Source organism: Xenopus tropicalis, chromosome 8 (assembly GCF_000004195.4).
Source record: "Xenopus tropicalis strain Nigerian chromosome 8, UCB_Xtro_10.0, whole genome shotgun sequence".
Taxonomy (NCBI): Eukaryota; Metazoa; Chordata; class Amphibia; order Anura; family Pipidae; genus Xenopus; species Xenopus tropicalis.
Genome location: NC_030684.2, coordinates 115,842,710 through 115,862,715, shown reverse-complemented (window position 1 = coordinate 115,862,715; position 20,006 = coordinate 115,842,710). Strand labels below are relative to the sequence as shown.

At 42.0% G+C, this 20,006-nt stretch overlaps 1 protein-coding gene across 4 annotated transcripts in view; it reads left to right on the top strand.

The window, feature by feature from the left end:
* The first annotated feature begins 2,421 nt into the window (after positions 1-2,421).
* Positions 2,422-20,006, top strand: part of pacs2 (phosphofurin acidic cluster sorting protein 2) — a 75,282-nt gene continuing 57,697 nt past the window's right edge. For 2 of the 4 annotated variants that reach the window (XM_031890706.1, XM_004917311.4), the window contains exon 1: positions 2,423-2,728. In XM_031890706.1, the coding sequence (XP_031746566.1) occupies positions 2,619-2,728 (110 nt within the window). In that variant the 5' untranslated portion in view covers positions 2,423-2,618. Of the gene's footprint in view, positions 2,729-20,006 lie in introns of all 4 variants that reach the window. The other 2 variants (XM_012969051.3, XM_002939547.5) reach the window with 2 other exon arrangements.

The following is a 20,006-nucleotide window of genomic DNA, read 5'->3' as shown; positions in this document are numbered from 1 at the left end:
CTGGGTCAGTCTGTTCCCATTCCCAACTCTAATTTAATTATCCTAAACTGCATTATTTATTTGACCTTTGTAAATAAATGATATGATAATATCAAGGCAACATTTACAGATATATATCTCTCTATATATTATTGATTAGATGACACCAATTGATACAATACTCTGCAACATGATCACTAACAAACCGTATAGATAACAACCCTTATAGATAAGGATCCCAGTTTGATGTAAGAGAAACAGAAGCCCTGCCATCTATCGGTGTAAGAATAATCATGTTTGTGCACTAACTAGTCTTTTGCTATGGGTTTATCATACAGTCATGACCAATTCCTTCTCAGGAGGAGCTGAATGAAATTAAGTATAACTAGGGGATTAGAGATTGCCACAAACTAATCCACTTTGCTTATTGCTTATTTATTACTGAAATATAATAATATTAACCAAAATCAATATTTGTAACTTTGGTTTGTGCTTAAAGTGGCACACACTAGAGGTTCAAGGGCTTGTGTATAATGTTCAATGCTTGCCCCCCAATGTGGCAGTGCAACGCTGTCCCATTGCCACTCTCAAAGCATAAGAGACTGCAGTGGTTTGTATGAAAGCATGTGCTATGGTTCTGAACCAGTTGCTAAGCAGTTGTACTGAATGGAACTGAGTTACTAACATAAGTGGCTACCAGCCCAGGCAGTTAAAATGATGCATAATGTGAAAAGAACAGTAGATGGCAACCCTGGGCATTCAGGTGTGTCCAAATTCTTTCTCCCTGCAAGAGCTGCTAAACTGCACCCTGATACAAGGGTCTAATTCTCCACTGTTTTCACCCTACACACACATCCAGCCAACCACACACACACAGTTCTTCTACTAAGGGTGAAGACACACAGAGCTACTAGTAGCAGGTACTTTTTTATGGCTACTAAACTCCAGAAAATCCCCTGCCATAGACAATACTGAGAATTGCCTCTGCTAAAACACACAGAGACAATTATCAGTAAATGATCAGCATTTTCTATTTCTGAAGCCATGACAAGTAGCTGCTACTAGTAGCTCTGTGTGTCTTCACCCTTTGCTCTGTGTATCTTCACCCCAATGGGGTAAAGTAAAAAGTCATATGATTTTGGCTTCAACGCCTAAGGCAGGGGTGGGCAAACTACGGCCCGCGGGCCACATCCGGCCCGTCAGCCCTTTCAATCCGGCCCCCTTAAAAGAATGACGGGCCCTGATTGGTTGCGCCCCGTGTGTGCACACAGCGTCAGCACGCACGGGGCGCAACCATATAAAAGAATGCACTGGGGAGCCGGGGAACAGAAGGATGGGACGGAGGAAGCAGCGGGTCGCTGGGGGGGAGCTGAGAGGCCCCATCATTTTTGATGGCAGCCCTGGGCGTAACGCTGTCCCGGCCCGGTCCGGCCCGTATGTTAGTTAATGTGGCCCCTGAGCTAAAAAGTTTGCCCACCCCTGGCCTAAGGGAAGCCACTAGAATGTAACCTCAGTTTTAGAATAAACAGTGCCCAAATTAGAAACCAAGGGCCCCTGGGCATTACAGGAATAGATGAGCCACAAACTGATGACCCATCCCAAGCTGTTGAATTACAACACTCATCGTCCCTTTAAATGTCGCTGAAAGGCAGCAGTATGTAGGCCTTCAGGTAGGACATTGCTGTCCCTTATATACGTATTTCACATTTCTTGGTACACAAGCGAATGCTTGTTTCCACCAGGGGCAATTGTTCCTGAACTGTCCTACCCTAAAAGCAAAATATCTGCAACTCACCCGCCAAAAACATGCAGGCAGATTAAAGGGCAACTCTACCCACACACTGATTATTGCACAATGGAAAAAAAAAATGTTTATATAGTCTGAACTTCTGGTCCTGGTTTCTCAAGAATGTAGCTGAAGCCACAACCAGAGACCCTAAAGTGATAAACAAATACTGTTTTCCATAGCAATTACATGTGCACCGACCGAATAGACAGAAATGTAATACATTTATATGTATTATATTTATTATATTGAAAGGAGATACTGTCTGTAACACTGTATATGTTTACAGGGTAACCCTTTTGAAATAAAAAATAACAAAAGTGGTATAAAGGTGATCCCTTTATTGGCTAACTAAGATAACCATAGCAAGCTTTCAGAACATTAACACTGTATAGCAATATATCTCTAATCAGTGCCATAACAACCCCACTTCCGCTTCCCCAGCCCCCTGAGGGTAATAACAGCGACAAGATTCTTGCGGACACAGCGATTGGCCAACAAAAATGACCAATTGGAAAACGGAGGATAGTCGGGTGTGCGCTGAAGCAAAGAAGGGGAGCAGGGAAAGGGACGAGCCAATCAGAGAGCAGTGCACTGATTCCTTAGCGTTTATTGTCAATAAAGCATTTATATTGAAAGATAAAAAAAAAAAAAAAAAAGTGGAGGCCTCCTGCGGTGTCATTCTATTGGCAGCGGGGACGCGCCTGGGACGCGCTCACTGGGGCTCTAGAGCGCGCAGTAGGAGGAGCGGAGAGCAGTGGGAGATGTGACCGGGGGACCCGGCGTGTGTCCTCCGCCCTGAGGCAGGCGGCATCCCTCCGCTGTTCGGGAGGAGGAGGAGGTGGCAGCGAGCATGGCGGACAAGGGCAGGCTGAGCTTCCCGGGGGCACTGAACAGGCCAGTGCCTATGAACCTCTTTGCTACCTGGGAAATAGACGGTTCCAGCCCCAGCTGCATCCCCAGGTATTACATAGGGGAGGGTGGGACACTGGGAGCCCCCTGCAGTGCCAAGGCACTTGTCCTAACCGGGCACTGACAGGCAGCTGGTATTGGCGGAACTACAACTCCCATCACCCCCACTAGCCTTTCCATGTAATGATCAGCTTTTTCCAAGGTCTGCTCCATTAATGTGCATTAGTCAGATACAGGATACTTTCCTATAGGTCTCTCTTGTTTCTGAGTATGAGTCCTGTGTGTTCTATTCAGCCACTTTATGCTGTTGTAATTGGGGGAGTTTTGTCTGTTGAACAGTTAGACAGTTCATTAGGTGGCTCATGTGCCTTTGTCAGTATAAGGATTAAGAAATACACTAAGGACTCCCTGGTTGTTTGCATTGTTTGCACTCTTGGTTCCGACTCTTGAAACAGTGTAACAGAAACAGCTGGTTAACAGACCTGCAAGAGAGCTCACTTCTGCTACATTGTGTCAAGAGTCAAATGCAGAGAATAGAAAGGCACACGCTGCTTTTGTTTGCAACTACACCTACTTAGAACTGTAATCATGGGAAATGTTATATTCCTGTATGCTGCAATGTCATGAAATAATGACAGTTTCTTACATTATAAGTGAAAGGCTTAAGGAATACATTGAGGTGCAGTATATCAGTGGAAGAGTTAAGGCATACATTGGGGTACGTTGTGTCAGTAAAAGGGTTAAGGAATACATTGAGGTGCAGTATGTCAGTGGAAGAGTTAAGGCATACATTGGGGTACGTAGTGTCAGTGAATGGATTAAGGAATACATTGAGGTGCAGTATGTCAGTGGAAGAGTTAAGGCATACATTGGGGTGAATTATGTCAGTGGAAGAGTTAAGGCATACATTGGGGTGAATTATGTCAGTGAAAGGGTTAAGACATGCACTGGGGTGCAGTAGGTCAGTGGAAGAGTTAAGGCTTTCATTGGGGTGCATTATATCAGTGAAAGGGTTAAGGAATACATTGGGGTGCAGTATGTCAGTGGAAGGGTTAAAGCATAAATCGGGGTGCATTATGGCAGTGGAAGGGTTAAAGAATACATCGGGGTGCATTATGACATTGGAAGAGTTGAGGTACCAGTTGGGGTGCATTATGGCAGTTGAATGGTTGGGGGGCATTATGAATGCATTATGACAGTGGAAGGCTTGAAGAATACATTGGAGTGTATTATGTCAGTGGAAGGGTTAAGGGATAATTTGGAGGTTAAAGGGTTAAAGTTGGGTTCTTTCTGGCAGTATTAGGAATCCACGCTGGAGTAGAAGAAGGATTAGAGGGGAACAGGGAATTGTCCCTGTTCATGTAGCAGTGAAAGGGGAACATTCCTGTATACCCAAAGGGGATCACCCCCCCAGAATATTCCCCATCATTCCTGCCTTATCTGATCATGCTGCAGGCTGTGCTGGCAGAAAGCTGACATGGTCTGAACATGGTTTGGTACCAAGTAAATATGTACCAGGAGGGGGTCCTAAGCCAGAGTTTGAGGGAGTGTGTAATTCCCAAGTACATTGGGCTTACCTGGGCTGGACAAATCCCAACTTTCTGGGCTGTTGGTAGAGTGGCTTGTTGGCAAGTACCAGAGTGGGCAGGGTTGGGCATCGGTTTCTTCACTGGTTTGTTCATAGTTTCACTCTATACCTACTGTTCTCCAGTTCTCCTTCTCTTTACACGTGTGGGCATGTTTTCTTTCTCTTAAAAACATTACTTCTGCTATGCATTATTGCTCAAATCTAGCGCTGTTCTTACTAGAGCATTCTGCCTCCTGATAATCAGTGTAAAGGCGGCCATGGGCATATTTTAGCTGGCAATCCAGATCCTTTAGACCAATTCGGCAGCCAGATCTCAATCTACCCAGCCGAAATCTGGCCTAAAATTGATCAAATCTCGATTGGGCAGGTTCGATTTTCTGTCGGATCGGGGACCGCATCAACAATACAAAGATGTCTATGCCACCATTGTTATAGGCCAAACAATCAGATTAACCCGGTATTGCCCATCTTTAGGGTGAAGACACATGGAGCTACTAGTAGCAGCTACTTTTTCACGGCTACTAAACTCCAGAAAATACCCTGCCATAGACCATTATCCGTAAATGATCAGCATTGTCTATTTTAGTAGCCATGAAAAGTAGCTGCTACTAGTAGCTCTGTGTCTTCACCTTTAGGTGGGCATATCGGGACCTTGCCAAACAAGCAAATCTTCCAGTGTATGGCCACCTTAAGCAACAGTCCTTTCCTGCTTTATGGCTGAGATTCTAACTATCTTAAAAAGAGCATTCTGTCACATTGGACACAGATCCTTATCTGATGGCCACTGTAAGCATCTGTCCTGCCCCAGGATATGAGTCTCTCTTTATAGCAGGCCATTCTGTCATATATCATGTAAAAACCGTTATGCTTACAGAACACACTATTTATGCTATCTTTCCTGTTGCAGAGAGAGAAACAGCATGTGAAAGGCCCAATTAAAGGAGTTCTCCACCCAAAAACTGTTTTTGCTTAATGAAAGAAAATGTGCTTATAGGCAACTCTCCAATATACATGTATTGCCCATTTTCACTGGCTTTTTGTAAATGTAGTTGCTATCCGCAGCAGTGGCTGTGCCTGTTCTCTGCATTTCTGGTTCTGACTCTTAAACCAATGTAGCAGAAGTCAGTTCTTTCTTAGGTCTGTTAAACAGCTGGCTTCTGTTACATTGTTTTAGGTGTCAGAAGCAGCCTGGTGCTATGTTGGAGTTAATTTAAGGAGCAGCTTAATTCCCTTCTCACTTCCTCATCAGCGCATTGTGGCGGCAGCGGTGCCCATAATGCTGACAGTTTGCCTTTTAACTCTTTTCTAGAGGGACCTGTTGCTTAGCAATGTGTTTGGGTCCCCGCTCAGCAGAAAGCGGCGTATTTGCTTCATTGGAGCTCTATAATCTGTACACAAAGCTCTGTGCAATACTGTTTGCTCCTATGCCAATTCTCTCTTGCCTTTTCCTGTTATAGATGCAGAAGGGACACATATTAGAATGGACTATTCTTGTCTCCCTTTATTTTTTTTTTAGTACTCTGCTGGAAAGGGGCAGGGTGCTAGAGAAAAGGTTCAATCCTACAAGGTTTTGGAGTAGTCTGTACTCTAACCTGTGTTAGATATTTCTAATCTATGGCTATGGTGGCATCAGTGCCTGGCTACTGTGGCTTAGTGATCCATAAAGGCAATGGTGCAATGGGGGACACATCAGTGTGGTATAACTTTTTGTAGGGTCTGCCTCCCTTGCCTGGGCTTGTTTCTTTCTTTCTTTCCATCCATCATATTTGTACACTTGTGTTATGTTGGCAAAATACTTGCAAGGTGCATTTCATGTGCCCTCCAACAGGAAATAGTATCCATATTGTGTGTACAAAACATGAGCACTGAGCCTTTGCCATGCAAGCAAGTCCTTTCACGCGTACAAAAACATGTGTTGTGTCTTCTAAGCAAGAACTCAATGCCTTCCCCATCAACATTACTCATTATCATGTTGCATAGTGCGGGAATGCTATTATTCTCATTAATACAGAATTGAGCCTTCCTGCCTAAACTGGTATTTTTCATTTATCATTTATTGGGTTGAATGGCACAAGGGCAGCTGCCCATAGCAACCAGTTACCAGTTAAGCTGACCATACTTGGGCCAATATAAGTTGGCCTGTTTGTAGGGGGAATTCTGCAGGCTTGCCCTATTGATATCTTGCTGTAAAGCAGCTGGGACAATGATTGGATCTGCCTGATTTGGCCCATATAATGGGCAGCCAGATCAGACTGAGATTCGCATGTTCAGTGACCCCACCAAACAAGTAAATTTCATGGTATATGGCCACCTTTAGATATAAAATTAAGGCAAAGATCTGATTGGTTGCAATGGGCATTTTAGCACCTATGTTCCTAAATTAATCCGTATCTAGTCATATGGCACTGACAAAGTTTAGTGGGAACCTTTGGCTGGCTGAGGATGCTGGGACTATAGTTGACAGCAACTGCATTGCTGTCAGCCTGCGAATTCCTACTATAGATGTGTGTAATCAGCTGAAAGATATTCCAGCGATGTGAGGTCCCGTCTGGTTTGTCCATCAAGTGCAGCTGTTTTTCGGGGGCCCTTCTAGAGATTAGCCTTTTCATTGCACCCGTTTCAAGTAACCCTCCTAAATATGAAACCTATGTGGTGGCTTCCATGAAGTGACACTGGATCTGGCAGAGCTGATTTAAAACATGAATTATGGATTTTTTTGTTAAACCTTTTTGTCAGATCAAAGGCCTCACCCTAGACCTTTTAATCTCTGGCATATCTCTATTCTTAAAGGGGACATATTTCCAGTGGGCAGTGGTCTCACATCATCATGAAAAGTTTTTGGGTATGACCGAAGTTTTAGCCAAAGTGTAGACCATATAGATAAATACAAATAGAACTATCCACACCCATATATGCATATATATCCTTTTTATTGTATTTCTGTGGCCCTGCGCAATGTAGTTGATCAGTGCAATAACACTGCCGCGTGTCTGCGAAATGCTTCGCGTTGGGAAACTGGAGCCGTTCCAAGCCCACGAACAGGAAGCCGAGGAATTTGAGTGGATTTGGTTGCAGTTGTGAATTCTCTGCTAGGGAAATGGCTCAGCAGAATGTGCCCTCTGCCCGGAAAATAACAAACAAAGGCATTTTCAGTTTATGGGGTGGAAATCCTGCTTATTTCACTGTAAGCCTTTTTTTTCAAAACGCATGTGTATATTTTGCTTCAATTCTAAAAGTGTGCATTTCTATGGCATGCAGAAAGAACGTCCTCTTCCGATTCCGTAGTGGAAAGGGATAAATTCTCCATGTTCAGGTATGGGGTCCCTTTATCCAGAAAGTTCCAAATTACGGAAAGGCCATCTCACATAGACTCCATTATAAGAAAATAATTCTAATTTTTAAAAATGATCTCCTTTTTCTCTGTAATAATAAAACCGTACCTTATACGTAATCCCAATTTAGATATAATAACTCCTTATTGGTGGCAAAACAATCTTATTGGGTTTAAATGGTGTTTAAATTATTTTTTTGTAGACTTAAGGCACAGAGTTTTAAATTATAGAAAGATCCCTTATCCGGAAAGCACCGGGTCCTAAGCATTTTGGATAAGATGTTCTATACCTGTGCTATATTGCGCTGCTGGCCTCATCAGCACTAGATATGGAGCTTAAAGCTTGAAAACACTGCCATACATGCCCACTGCTCAGTAACATACATTGTACATGGCACCCTATGAAATCCAATCAGCCACACTGAACATTTACAGTGCATTTATTGATCAAATAATAGGAACTAGAAAGATGGAATGCTGCTCGTGTAATACAGTGCGGTATATATATATTACAAGTATATAAATGGGGATAAGTATGAAAATGCCACATTATATATTTATTATACAGGGTATTTTAAAAATATTTATTTTTAAAGGGCAGTTAAGAAACCAGGGCTTAGGGTTTTGCATTACGTGGGGCTGCTGTATGGGCCCAGAGGTACACAAGCTGTATGACAAACACTGTGGGCAGGCACCTGTAGATACGTGTGAAGAAGCATAGGGCTGTAAATGAGAACATACATTTTTTTATTATTGGATAATAATAATCTAGTGCTGGTGGCATTCTGGTACACCATACAGTCAGTTATCGGTTATAATTTAATTTAAATGTATTGTATCAATTTAAACAATGCTGCCTGATGCATTTTGTGCGAGTGGCACATAATCATAGGCGCACAATAATAAATTTGGTGCTATATAAAAAGAATACAAAATAATACATTGTCGCAGGCCTGCATTGCCTCTGGACACATCAATCATGGCAGTAGCACGAGCTCACATATTAGTTCAGGTGTTTGTTTGCCCTTTAAGTATTGTGGGTTTTTAGTGTATGCATGTAACCAGTATTTGGAGATATAAAGGTAGTGGGCAGGGAAGGTACGGTATTTACAGGTATATTCCTTTACAGAAACAGGGCCAGCATGGACTGGCATTTTTATAAGGGACTGCATGTCCCCTATTGGGTTTCTGGCTCTGATTCTGATGTAATTCAGGATATTCTACACTGAGTTGTTCCAAACACAATTACTCTGAACCTTGACGGATTAGCCTGAATGGATAGCCTGCTCATTTCAGTGCACTGGCATTGGAGTTGTTGTAGGGTGTTCCGTTTTGCCTTTAGTGTATGCAGTTGGGGGTTGCAGTGGATTTTAGATTGCTTCAAAATTCATACAGGCCGCTTCATTGCTTTCTGATACATTGACCTTAGTGTGTAAATGAGATTGTAAGATTCACTAGGAAAGAGACAGATGAATGAGGTATAATCTCTGTAAAACACTGTGAATCAAGCCGGCATTATATAAATAACAGATAATGATGATAATCTTCCTCTGGGTTATTCATGCGTTGGTATTTAAATCTTAAGTACATTATTTAGCACATTTACTGGTCTTCATTTCTTATGCTTGTGTTGGGTTACAGTCATTTCTAAAAGGGTTACAGAATAAAAACTGAGTGGGAAGGCTGCTGCTTGCAAGAGCTTACAATCTAAATTGCTCTGGCGCTGAATGGTAGATTTGAAAGGAGCCAGTGTTGTGTGTAAGCAGCTGCTTAATGGGCTGTTCAGCTGATAACCCGGGCCGGCTGGAGGGTGTTGTTCTGACACCGGTGTGTAAATGATAGCAGTGTGTGCATGTTGGCACAGTTCAGTTGTTTTGCTGGCACAGGCAGTAAGGAAAGGCTTACCAACCATGCAGTGCCGCCTTTATTGCCCTGTAAATCCCTGAATTTGCTCCCCACCTTTGCAGGGATAATTTCCCTTTAGAGCAGCAAGCGGCAAAGGAAGCTCTATATCAGTGCTTTGTTGTGTGCAGACACCCGTGCAGCCCACTTACTAACTTTATCTGTGTTTTTCTAAAATAGAAACTGTGCCTTATTTTGGGTAAGGCTTCTCTTTGTTAGTAGAGAGGTGGGTGTGCTTAAAGGGCCTCTTTATAAACTGCCACATTGTGTCTCCACTTGCTTCTTCAAGGCCGCTGGCGCATTGTGCATCGTTTGCTTTAAAGAACTGCAAATCCCACGCGTTATAGTTTTTATTTGGTCATAGAAAAGTTATTTGTTTGAAAATTCTCTTCTTTGCCCTTTTGTGTGAAAGTGGAGCGATAAGTGCTTAGGTGCATGTGTATTTTGTCAAACAAAAAATTGTGTCTTGCTTCATAGTTGTCATTCTAGTTATCTTTATCATAGAAAATGAGTCACCTTCTGTCTGGGTTTCAGTTCAGCTAAAAGACATGGATGGATCTCTTAGAAGCCCATTGGATAGCGCATCAGCTTCCTAGCCAGTAGTTCTTTGGTTTGTGACCAACTTCAAATCGCTTCAAAATAAACTGAGAATTAGGAGTCAAAGGCTCTCTGTACCAACTCCACAGCCCTGGGAAAAGAAATCCACTACAATTAGGGTAATGGCAGACAGGAGAATTTGGCACTTACACTTTGAGTGGGAGCAATGAGCTTAAAGCATCCCTGCCTTCACCTTGTTCCATTGTGAAATGATGGATTCTGGGATCTAAAGTCCAGGTGCTAATAGGTCTCTCTCTATCAGTTTTGCAGAATGTATTCTATTATTGACAATAATTATGTCTATTGCGATGATAGGAGTGGTTTTTGCAATCCCTGATTCCTCAGCAATGGTTTCCCCTCCGTCATTTAAAACTCCTCTTCTTGGAGTCCCTAACTGCCTTTGGTGCCTGGTATTTCCATTCTGATAAACCCCTAGCAAATGGCACATCGTCGCTATAAATAAATGATCAGCTGAAGGAGTTAACGTTCCTGCTGTCCTTTCTCTATGTGACTTCATCTTTTGCTCACCACGTGATCTGTGGCCATTAAAGCTTAATTCCATCTTCATATTTTAAATTACGGCAATTATCTGTGAGTGGTGCCCTGTGTCTATGGAGCTTGTGACTCTGCTGACCCAGAAGGACTGCCATCATTTTCCTGGATTTCTTTTCAGGCATACAACAAAGCCACGGTTTCATGGCACAAAGAAAATCATATTCTGTTGAAAGCACTTTTATTATTGAGACAACTAAATTGAGAAGCAGTGATTTTGCCACAATATCTAAATCCCTGGAATATAAACTCAAGGCTGTGTGAGCATTGCCTTGAGTTTACACTTTATGGATTTTTTGTAAGATAATAAATATTAATAGATTGTTTGCTCGAAAACCTCTTGAGACACCGACTAGAGACCCATGCTGTGACTATCTATCCATGATTAACCGTCTGACAGAGCCGCTGGACCATATTTATCTCCCTTAAACCAGAGCTATTATTGGCTTCAGTATATAACAAAAGGAAATTTTCCACCGATTTTCCATGTTTTCTACTTGTTGTTGTGCAGTTACTACAGGCCAAAATGTATCCAGCTTTGTTTGGGTGAAAGGAGCCAAGAATCATCATAATAAGCAGTAGATCATGTAATGTTGGGATCCAAGATTTCTGAGCTCAGATACTCTTAAGTGGCCAACCAAGGAACAAGGCTGTGACCAACATGAACTTTGTAACAAGTCTTGCTGACTACTATTCAGCATTTGTGCCACAAACCTGGCGAGGGTCAGAGGAAGCAGAACCAACCAGAACTACTGCTTGTCTTCTTCTGCCCTTACACGTGTTGATGGTGGTTATTGACGGTCACTAGGTAGTTATTACTGAGCCTCTCTCCAAATCCAGTGGAAATTGCATCCACAGCCACCTGAAGACCAAAATTCGTTGGCCGCATTACATTTTGTGTCTTAGCAGGTTATATAGATGGTCAACTCTATAGTGATCTTGACTATTTATAGAGACCCATGGCATAGTATATGTCAATGGGACGGTAAATCTCTAATTAGCAGATATTATTTATAGCCTATTGTTAGATTTGTGTGTATCATAATACATTCAGATCTTCCTGAAACAAATAGCCCAAGGTCTTGGGGCTGTCTACATTTCCAAAGCCAGCAAGATATCTACCCGAGATGTTATTGTTTCTAGATGCTTAGCTACAATTCCAGGTGCCCCACTTCTGGGAGTTGTATCGCAACAGCAAAAAGGACGCAGCTTACCAGTTCCCTGGTTTATAACTCACTCTCTTTGATGGAATGCTAATGTGGCCATATGAGAGTTCAGTGGAACGGGTTCTTTATAATAAATGTAGGTTAGTGAGTCACACGGATAAAATTCTGGAGCAGACTTGTTTGATTGTTCTGCTGCAGTGACTAATTAAATACAGGCCTTGAAGGAGCTTGTAAAGAAGCAGGCACTGCTCCAATGAGAGGCAAAGGTACCGGGAATGTATCTTTTTTAACAGAGCCAAAGAATTCTCCATATTTGGAAGCCTTAATATCAAATTTTCTCTCTAAAGGACCCAAGTGTACAATAATTCATTGCTTATTTTTTTCATATGTATCTACAAAAATGGTACATGGTCTAAAACATCCTTGTTGCCCAGAGACTATAATATTTGCACGGTAGGTATTAATCATAGTCAGCGTGGTGTTGGCATACTGTGGCACAACTGCCAAGGTTTCCATGACACCGTTCATTATCTTTTAGATTCATTCCAAAATGAGCTGGTTCATATAATTAGTTGTTTGATTTACACTAACGAGCAATTGTGAAAAGAAGCTACAATGGCAGGGTTATTTGTAAATATTACCCATGTGTCCCAGTTTGTCCAGGACATGTCCTCTCTTGCCCAGATGACATCTGTTTAAAGCCATGCCCATTCCTAAAAATACATTTCTCAAAGGTATACTGTTGTCTGGCTAAAGGGTTTGTGATGAACTTAAGAGTGCAATTTGGGGGAATAAAATGGTTGGACCACTATTAGGCAGTGGTTTTAGAAAACCACATGGTAGGATAGGAAATTACTGTGTACCCCAGATTCCACTCAAATTGACCTTCAAGCCGGGCTTCCAGATGCTTCCTAGGGGTGCCAGGCCCACAGTTTGGGAAGCTCTGTTGTAGGGTGTCCTGTTAGGAATTTATTCTGTGACCTGGAACTCCCCAGTAAAGACCTGGCAGAGAGTTTCAATTTAAAGCAGTCTCAGCCGGCTTAGCCTTCAAGACAAGTGAGAGTGCTCGCTAATCCCCTGCCAGGAAAGGAACAGCACAGGGGATTTTCCCAGAACGACAGAAATCGGAATCAAAAGACCAAGAAGACTTTTTAACAAAGGGAAAACTTCCTGGATCCATGCGGTGCCCATGTGACCTTGCGGCACATATTATTTGCATTTTAATGAAATCTGCTCCTAACTCTTGCCCAATATTTCAAGTCCGTGTGAATTGCTTTGCCAACTGCTTGTAATAAAATATATAATTAAATGTCTAGCCGTAGAAATCTTTTACATATTAAAGGAAAACTAAAAAAAGCCTAGAAAAGATACACCTTATATACGGAACCTACTTTATCAGCCCAGAGTTCCAGGAATCCTATATCAGTAATGAGCTATTTGTTCAAAGTTCAGACATCTTTAATCTTGTTAGGCCATTGTATAAGTGTCAGTGACACTGTCTGGGCCACAGTTAGCACAATGAGCATGTGCAGAGCCACTGACACGCAAAAGATGGCCTAACAAGATTGGAAGATGTGGAGCTCTTGTGAACAAATGTAATTTGGATCATTACTGGTATTGGGCTGCTGAGCCTTTTTCTGGTATAGTAAGTTTAGTACATAAAATACAGCATTTCTACCCATATTTATTTTTAACTTTTAGTTTTCATTAAAATTGGCTATGCTGTCTGCATTGGAACAAGATGGTAGCACGCTGCCTCATCCACATTCCAATGTCTCTGCCTAACTTGCAGAGGGGAAGGGTTGTTTTGATGTTTTGCTCTGCTGTCCGCTGTAAGCGGTGAGGGATGTGTTTCACATTCTATTTATACATTCTAATATAGAGCTTATTAAGCCTGCGTTAAGTGCCGATGATTGTGGCAACTGTATAATTACTGCACTGAAATTGAATTTGTGTTCCTAGAGGAGTGCTTGTCTGAAAATGCGATTTTGATTCTAAATTATGCCTTTTAGCCCGAAAGATATTTTGACAGATGAATGTTAAGCTAATGTAAGGAGTATCAGTGTACTCTATTACTGGATTATTTCCCTCTCTGTCAGTGCAGATTTTCAAAGTACCGTAATAGAATTAGATGTGGCTGGGTAAGGATGGGCATCTTCTTTTAGTATTGTGGGTTCAAGCTGCATGTTGGGTTTCTCATGTTTCTATTGCTATGTCCTTACCCACTGACATTTGGTGAAAGGGGGCACTCTTTTGTAACCCCCAGTTACTATTACTGTAGGATGAATAGTAAGGATATTGTTGTGTATAGGATATAAACCCCCCCCTTCCCTTGGGTAAGCTTGATTGGAGAGCTTTGCTAAGGGAATATTGCTGGGCATGCCTGATGCTGCCATGTCTCTTCATTGGCACACGATGCACCTCATGGTTCACTTCTGTATCTCCCTACTCCCAATTCCTTTACCTCTATAGGAACTCATTATTCATTCATTTAAGGTTTGTGTAACAGATGTCTGGATATGGCAAGGAGTGGGCAGAGAAGTGGTAGATGAGCTTATGTATGACTAAATGTTAAGTCATTGGCCTAGGGGCTTTAGTAAGAAGGAAACACATTTAGCAATGCAGTCGCAGCAGTAATTTAATGTATGTAGAAATAGTAAGAGGCATAGCCATAATTAAAATGTATGTCGAAATAGTAATAGACGGGCTAGGCTCATGTAATGTTTATATATATATTAAAGATATCTAGGTCACATCTTACACATACATGTTATAATATATCTAGTTGTGGCAAGAATGGATGAACTAACACACACCAGAAAGGCAAAATTATTTTCTTTAGAATATGCTCTTTAAAAAAAGATATAATCCGTAAATAATGTCTGAAACATGTAAATGTGTAAACTTCCCGCGGGGGGAGGCGATTACAGTACAAAGGTTTTATCCCCAGCATAGGAAGGGTCTCTTTACTGTACTGTGCAGTCTGGCTATAGAATTCAACCCCCGTTCCCCCCTGAAAGAATTTGAAATGAGTGATTCATTTGTGGGATTTCCTAAATGGTTTGGATTCCTTTCAGGCAAGAAAGGGTGTATGTACAATGGGTGGCCTTGATCCAGGGAGCAATTCAATCTCTCCTTTGGGGCCAGGATAGAACTCACCGATTGGCTTGGGAGAGGGTCTAATCTGCCTTCCTCTGGATCCATTTGTAGATTGTGCAGCTGATGTACAAAGTTATTTACCTTTGAATCCAAGGCATGATTAAGGCATTCTGCAAGGAGCAGTTTCTTACCGGCTCTCGTCCATGTCAGGAAATCAATACAAATGGGATTTAATAGCTCTCTTTTGCTTACTCTGTGCAATAAATTAAGAGTTCCAGCAGTGCTTTTATGGCTGGATAACATGACCTAAATATTCTTTTTATTTAAATGTTTTACAAATATTTCTGGTTCCTGAACAGATCATTTGTTTTTTTTTGGGGTTTTTTTCCCATTGACAGATATAGAAGTAAACTGGGAGCCAGTTGTTGGTTTAGCAGCAGGGGCCTAACAAGAGGGAGCAGACCCTATGCTTGTAGTGGGACCCAGGAGGGTTAGGGGGTCCAGTAGGACACCAGTTTATTTATTAATATGTATAAACATCACATATATCATAAATAGTATATGTTTTTGAAAAATGTATTATTATTTATTACATTTGGGTCTCGCTAACTAACTAGTTACGTTACTGGTTAGCGAATCAGATGTACCTCAGGCCCAGTTTTAAAAGGCTCCCTCCTGAAAAATATGGCAACAGAATAGTGGGGTTTTCGAAGCTTGATTAGTAAATATCCTTGTATTTCTGAAGATTACACTAAATAAACGAAATGTAAGATTTGTCAGCATTTTGCCGTTTACCTTTACCCTGGAAAGATTGTGCCAACAAGTGCCTGGAAATTCCACCTCCTGTTAAACATGACGTTCCCCTTTAATAACCCATTTGCATTATAGAGTATTCCATTCAAGGAGGTATTCACAATTCTGTTTTTAGCCTTTCTAATCCACAACTAAAAATGTCTGGTCGTCGGGGTCACTGACAAAAAAACAGGTGATTGCGACCCCAGTAGGGTAAATAAGGCCTAGCAACGGGATGGCAGTTACAATTCCAGGTCTAATTGCTGCAGAACAAAAAACAGATGTTTCTAAAACCACAAAAATTGAAGACCATTTTCAAATAGTTTTATAATGTCAATTTCTTCATCATATTTAAGTTACATTAAGTTGGACTACCCCTTTAATTTCATTTTGAGCAGGCTGGGTATTACCTCCTTTATGCATGGATCACCGGGACTCCTCTTCTTATCCACAGTAGAAGGGATTGTTGGCGTTTCCAAGTGTTGTGGTGCTGACACCTTTCTGAATAAGAGCCTGGGGTGGGAAAACATGGGCCGCTGGGTCCTTTAATCTCTGTACTCGAATCTCTTCTTGTACAGCAGACCTGAAATCCTCGGGCTTTTGCTCTTAACATTTATCAGTATTGTCTTGTGGCTTTATCACTCAGCCTTGAACTTTATCCGTGTAAAAGAAGCCTCTTGCCACTCACCCACTTGTAATAGCATCTGGGTTATGTACTAAGAGTGGCAGAAGAAAAGCGACTGATATAAGTGGGATCAGTCTATAGACGCATTGTGGGATGGGGGGCCCCTATTTCAGGCACGTTCTTTTTTGAACAGTAGGTTAATAATTAAATCAGGTATTAAAGTTTTTGCTTGAATACAGGTAACAGGGCACATTAGCATTATATAGGAGTGTTTATAGCAGGGTGGCTTAACTTGTGATCCTCCAAACCTTGTTGAACAGGCATCTCTTGCTTTGCAGTTCAGCAACATCTGTTGAGAGTTGTTGCTGTACACTGGTGCTCCTGTTGTTCTTCAGATTCTATTGTTCAAGGAGTATTGTACAAGTAGAAGAGTGCCCCATGTATATAGCGGGGTTAAACTAGTGTTGGTTTGGGGGATAGTGTTAGCCACCAGTCATCCTGCACGTACTTCTTGGCACAATACTTATTATTACTGATATAACACTTGGCAGGAATCCTCAATTACTCAGCATTCAATGGCTGTCCTAGTTTTACCCCTTCCCTTTCTCAAGGGCCTTGAGCATATAACAAATATGTGCTGTGCACAGCTTGTGGTGTCAGTATCCCCAGCACTGCTCACTTTAGCCCTCTCTCTATGCTCTGCAGTCTGGATGAGCATATAGTTGGTCACTGCAGAGAGAGAGCAGAAGGCAATGTGTGCATAATAGGGCTGCTGACTATGGGAATCTCATCAGCAGCTCTGTGCGTTAATGCATATAAATGAAAATAGGTTGTGTTGGTGGTTTAGTTGCCCTTTCTAAGTTCTAAAGCTGGCCATACAGGAGCCAATAATGATGCTGGTAGTTTAGTTGCCCTTTATAAGGTCTAAATCTGGCCATAAAGGAGCCAATAATGATCCTGGTAGTTTAGTTGCCTTTTATAAGGTCTAAATCTGGCCATACAGGAGCCAATAATTGCTGCTCTGACAGAGATGGCAGCTTTCCAGCTTATGTATAGGACCAAAACAACAGCCTTCCTGTTGATAAAGTTTAGGAGTCAGATAACCAATCAGGAAGGGCTTGCAAATGGTTTTAGTGAGGAATGCATTGGGTTGTGGTCCTCTCCCGACGGGCCTGCACAAGCCCCAAAGCGCTCTCTCCTTGAGTAGAACTAGCAGTCTAAATCTAAAATAAAAACATGTTTTCTGTATGATAAGACTATGGAATTAGACTGTGGATATAGACTAAAGTGTCTGCGTGTCTATACTGTGTGTCTATACATGTCTTTATACATATTATGGATGTTTGTCTTTGTTTCTTTGGGGGTAGGTAGGGAATGAGCCTATCAGTTTGCCTGCAGCCATTGTGTGAGAGCTGGATGGGCGCTTGAGTCACCGCATGAATACATATCTGTGTCCTTGACAATAAAATGCTGTATTAATGCACATGATGGCTAGCCTGTGGGCTCATTCTGCATTGTGCCTGGAGTGCAGACTATAGCTAGCTGATAATGGCATTGGCACTTCACTTTTAATCGTCTCCATGGGCGTTTGGCAAGAACCTCTGTACCCAAAGCAATTCTTTTCTAACCCCGTGCCAGTTTGCATGTTAACCAAGTCCTATATTTTCATGTGTTTTGTTTGATCTGTCCGAATTAAGAGCCATTTGCATTCATTCTGGGAACAGCAAGAAAGCACAGACTTGAATCCTTCTCCAACCTGTCAGCTGGTTCTGTTGAATGTTAACCCTTTTTTACCTTAAATGCCTAATGCTACCTTTGACTCTCAGAGCTCTAGCCTTGCAGGGAAATGGTTAATAAAACAAACAACGATTTGCATCCAAATTTTGCACTATGCACAGTGCACTGCATAGGATAGTGATCATTTAAATGGTTATTTCCTAGTGATATCATGCAAACATGGCAGTCGCCTCAGCAGAAATCTGTAATATACTAGGAAAGGACTAGGTGGGATGGAACCGTGGTTTGAATAGGACATGCTGGGGGCTCTGATTGGCTGCTTCACTTGTAACCCCAGTTGGCCAATCATCATGTTTGAGATGGGTTAATGGATATATTTAGTGTGTCCCCTCCCCTCATTTTTATGATCATATTTAGCCTAGATACTTAATATCGAATCAGCATTTTAATGCCAACATTTATTATGCTGTAATTATTGTATAGTGATTTATTCACTGTACCTACAAAAGAATAAAATAAACTGCTATACAGTTTGTACTGCACTGCAGGGGCCATTCCATTCTATATATAATCACTACAGTGTTGGTGCCAGTTTGTACTGCACTGCAGGGGCCATTCCATTCTATATATAATCACTACAGCGTTGGTGCCAGTTTGTACTGCACTGCAGGGGCCATTCCATTCTATATATAATCACTACAGTGTTGGTGCCAGTTTGTACTGCACTGCAGGGGCCATTCCATTCTATATATAATCACTACAGTGTTGGTGCCAGTTTGTACTGCACTGCAGGGGCCATTCCATTCTATATATAATCACTACAGCGTTGGTGCCAGTTTGTACTGCACTGCAGGAGCCATTCCATTCTATATATAATCACTACAGAGTTGGTACCAGTTTGTACTGCACTGCAGGGGCCATTCCATTCTATATATAATCACTACAGCATTTGTACCAGTTTGTACTGCACTGCAGGAGCCATTCCATTCTATATATAATCACTACAGCGTTGGTGCCAGTTTGTGCTGCACTGCAGGGGCCATTCCATTCTATATATAATCACTACAGCATTGGTGCCAGTTTGTACTGCACTGCAGGGGCCATTCCATTCTATATATAATCACTACAGCGTTGGTGCCAGTTTGTACTGCACTGCAGGGGCCATTCCATTCTATATATAATCACTACAGCGTTGGTGCCAGTTTGTACTGCACTGCAGGGGCCATTCCATTCTATATATAATCACTACAGCGTTGGTGCCAGTTTGTACTGCACTGCAGGGGCCATTCCATTCTCTCTATAATCACTACAGCGTTGGTGCCAGTTTGTACTGCACTGCAGGGGCCATTCCATTCTATATATAATCATTACAGCGTTGGTGCCAGTTTGTACTGCACTGCAGGGGCCATTCCATTCTATATATAATCATTACAATGTTGGTGCCACGTTGTACTGCACTGCAGGGGCCATTCCATTCTATATATAATCACTACAGCTTTGGTACCAGTTTGTACTGCACTGCAGGGGCCATTCCATTCTATATATAATCACTACAGTGTTGGTGCCAGTTTGTACTGCACTGCAGGGGCCATTCCATTCTATATATAATCACTACAGTGTTGGTGCCAGTTTGTACTGCACTGCAGGGGCCATTCCATTCTATATATAATCACTACAGTGTTGGTGCCAGTTTGTACTGCACTGCAGGGGCCATTCCATTCTATATATAATCACTACAGCATTGGTGCCAGTTTGTACTGCACTGCAGGGGCCATTCCATTCTATATATAATCACTACAGCGTTGGGGCCAGTTTGTACTGCACTGCAGGGGCCATTCCATTCTATATATAATCACTACAGCGTTGGGGCCAGTTTGTACTGCACTGCAGGGGCCATTCCATTCTCTCTATAATCACTACAGCGTTGGTGCCAGTTTGTA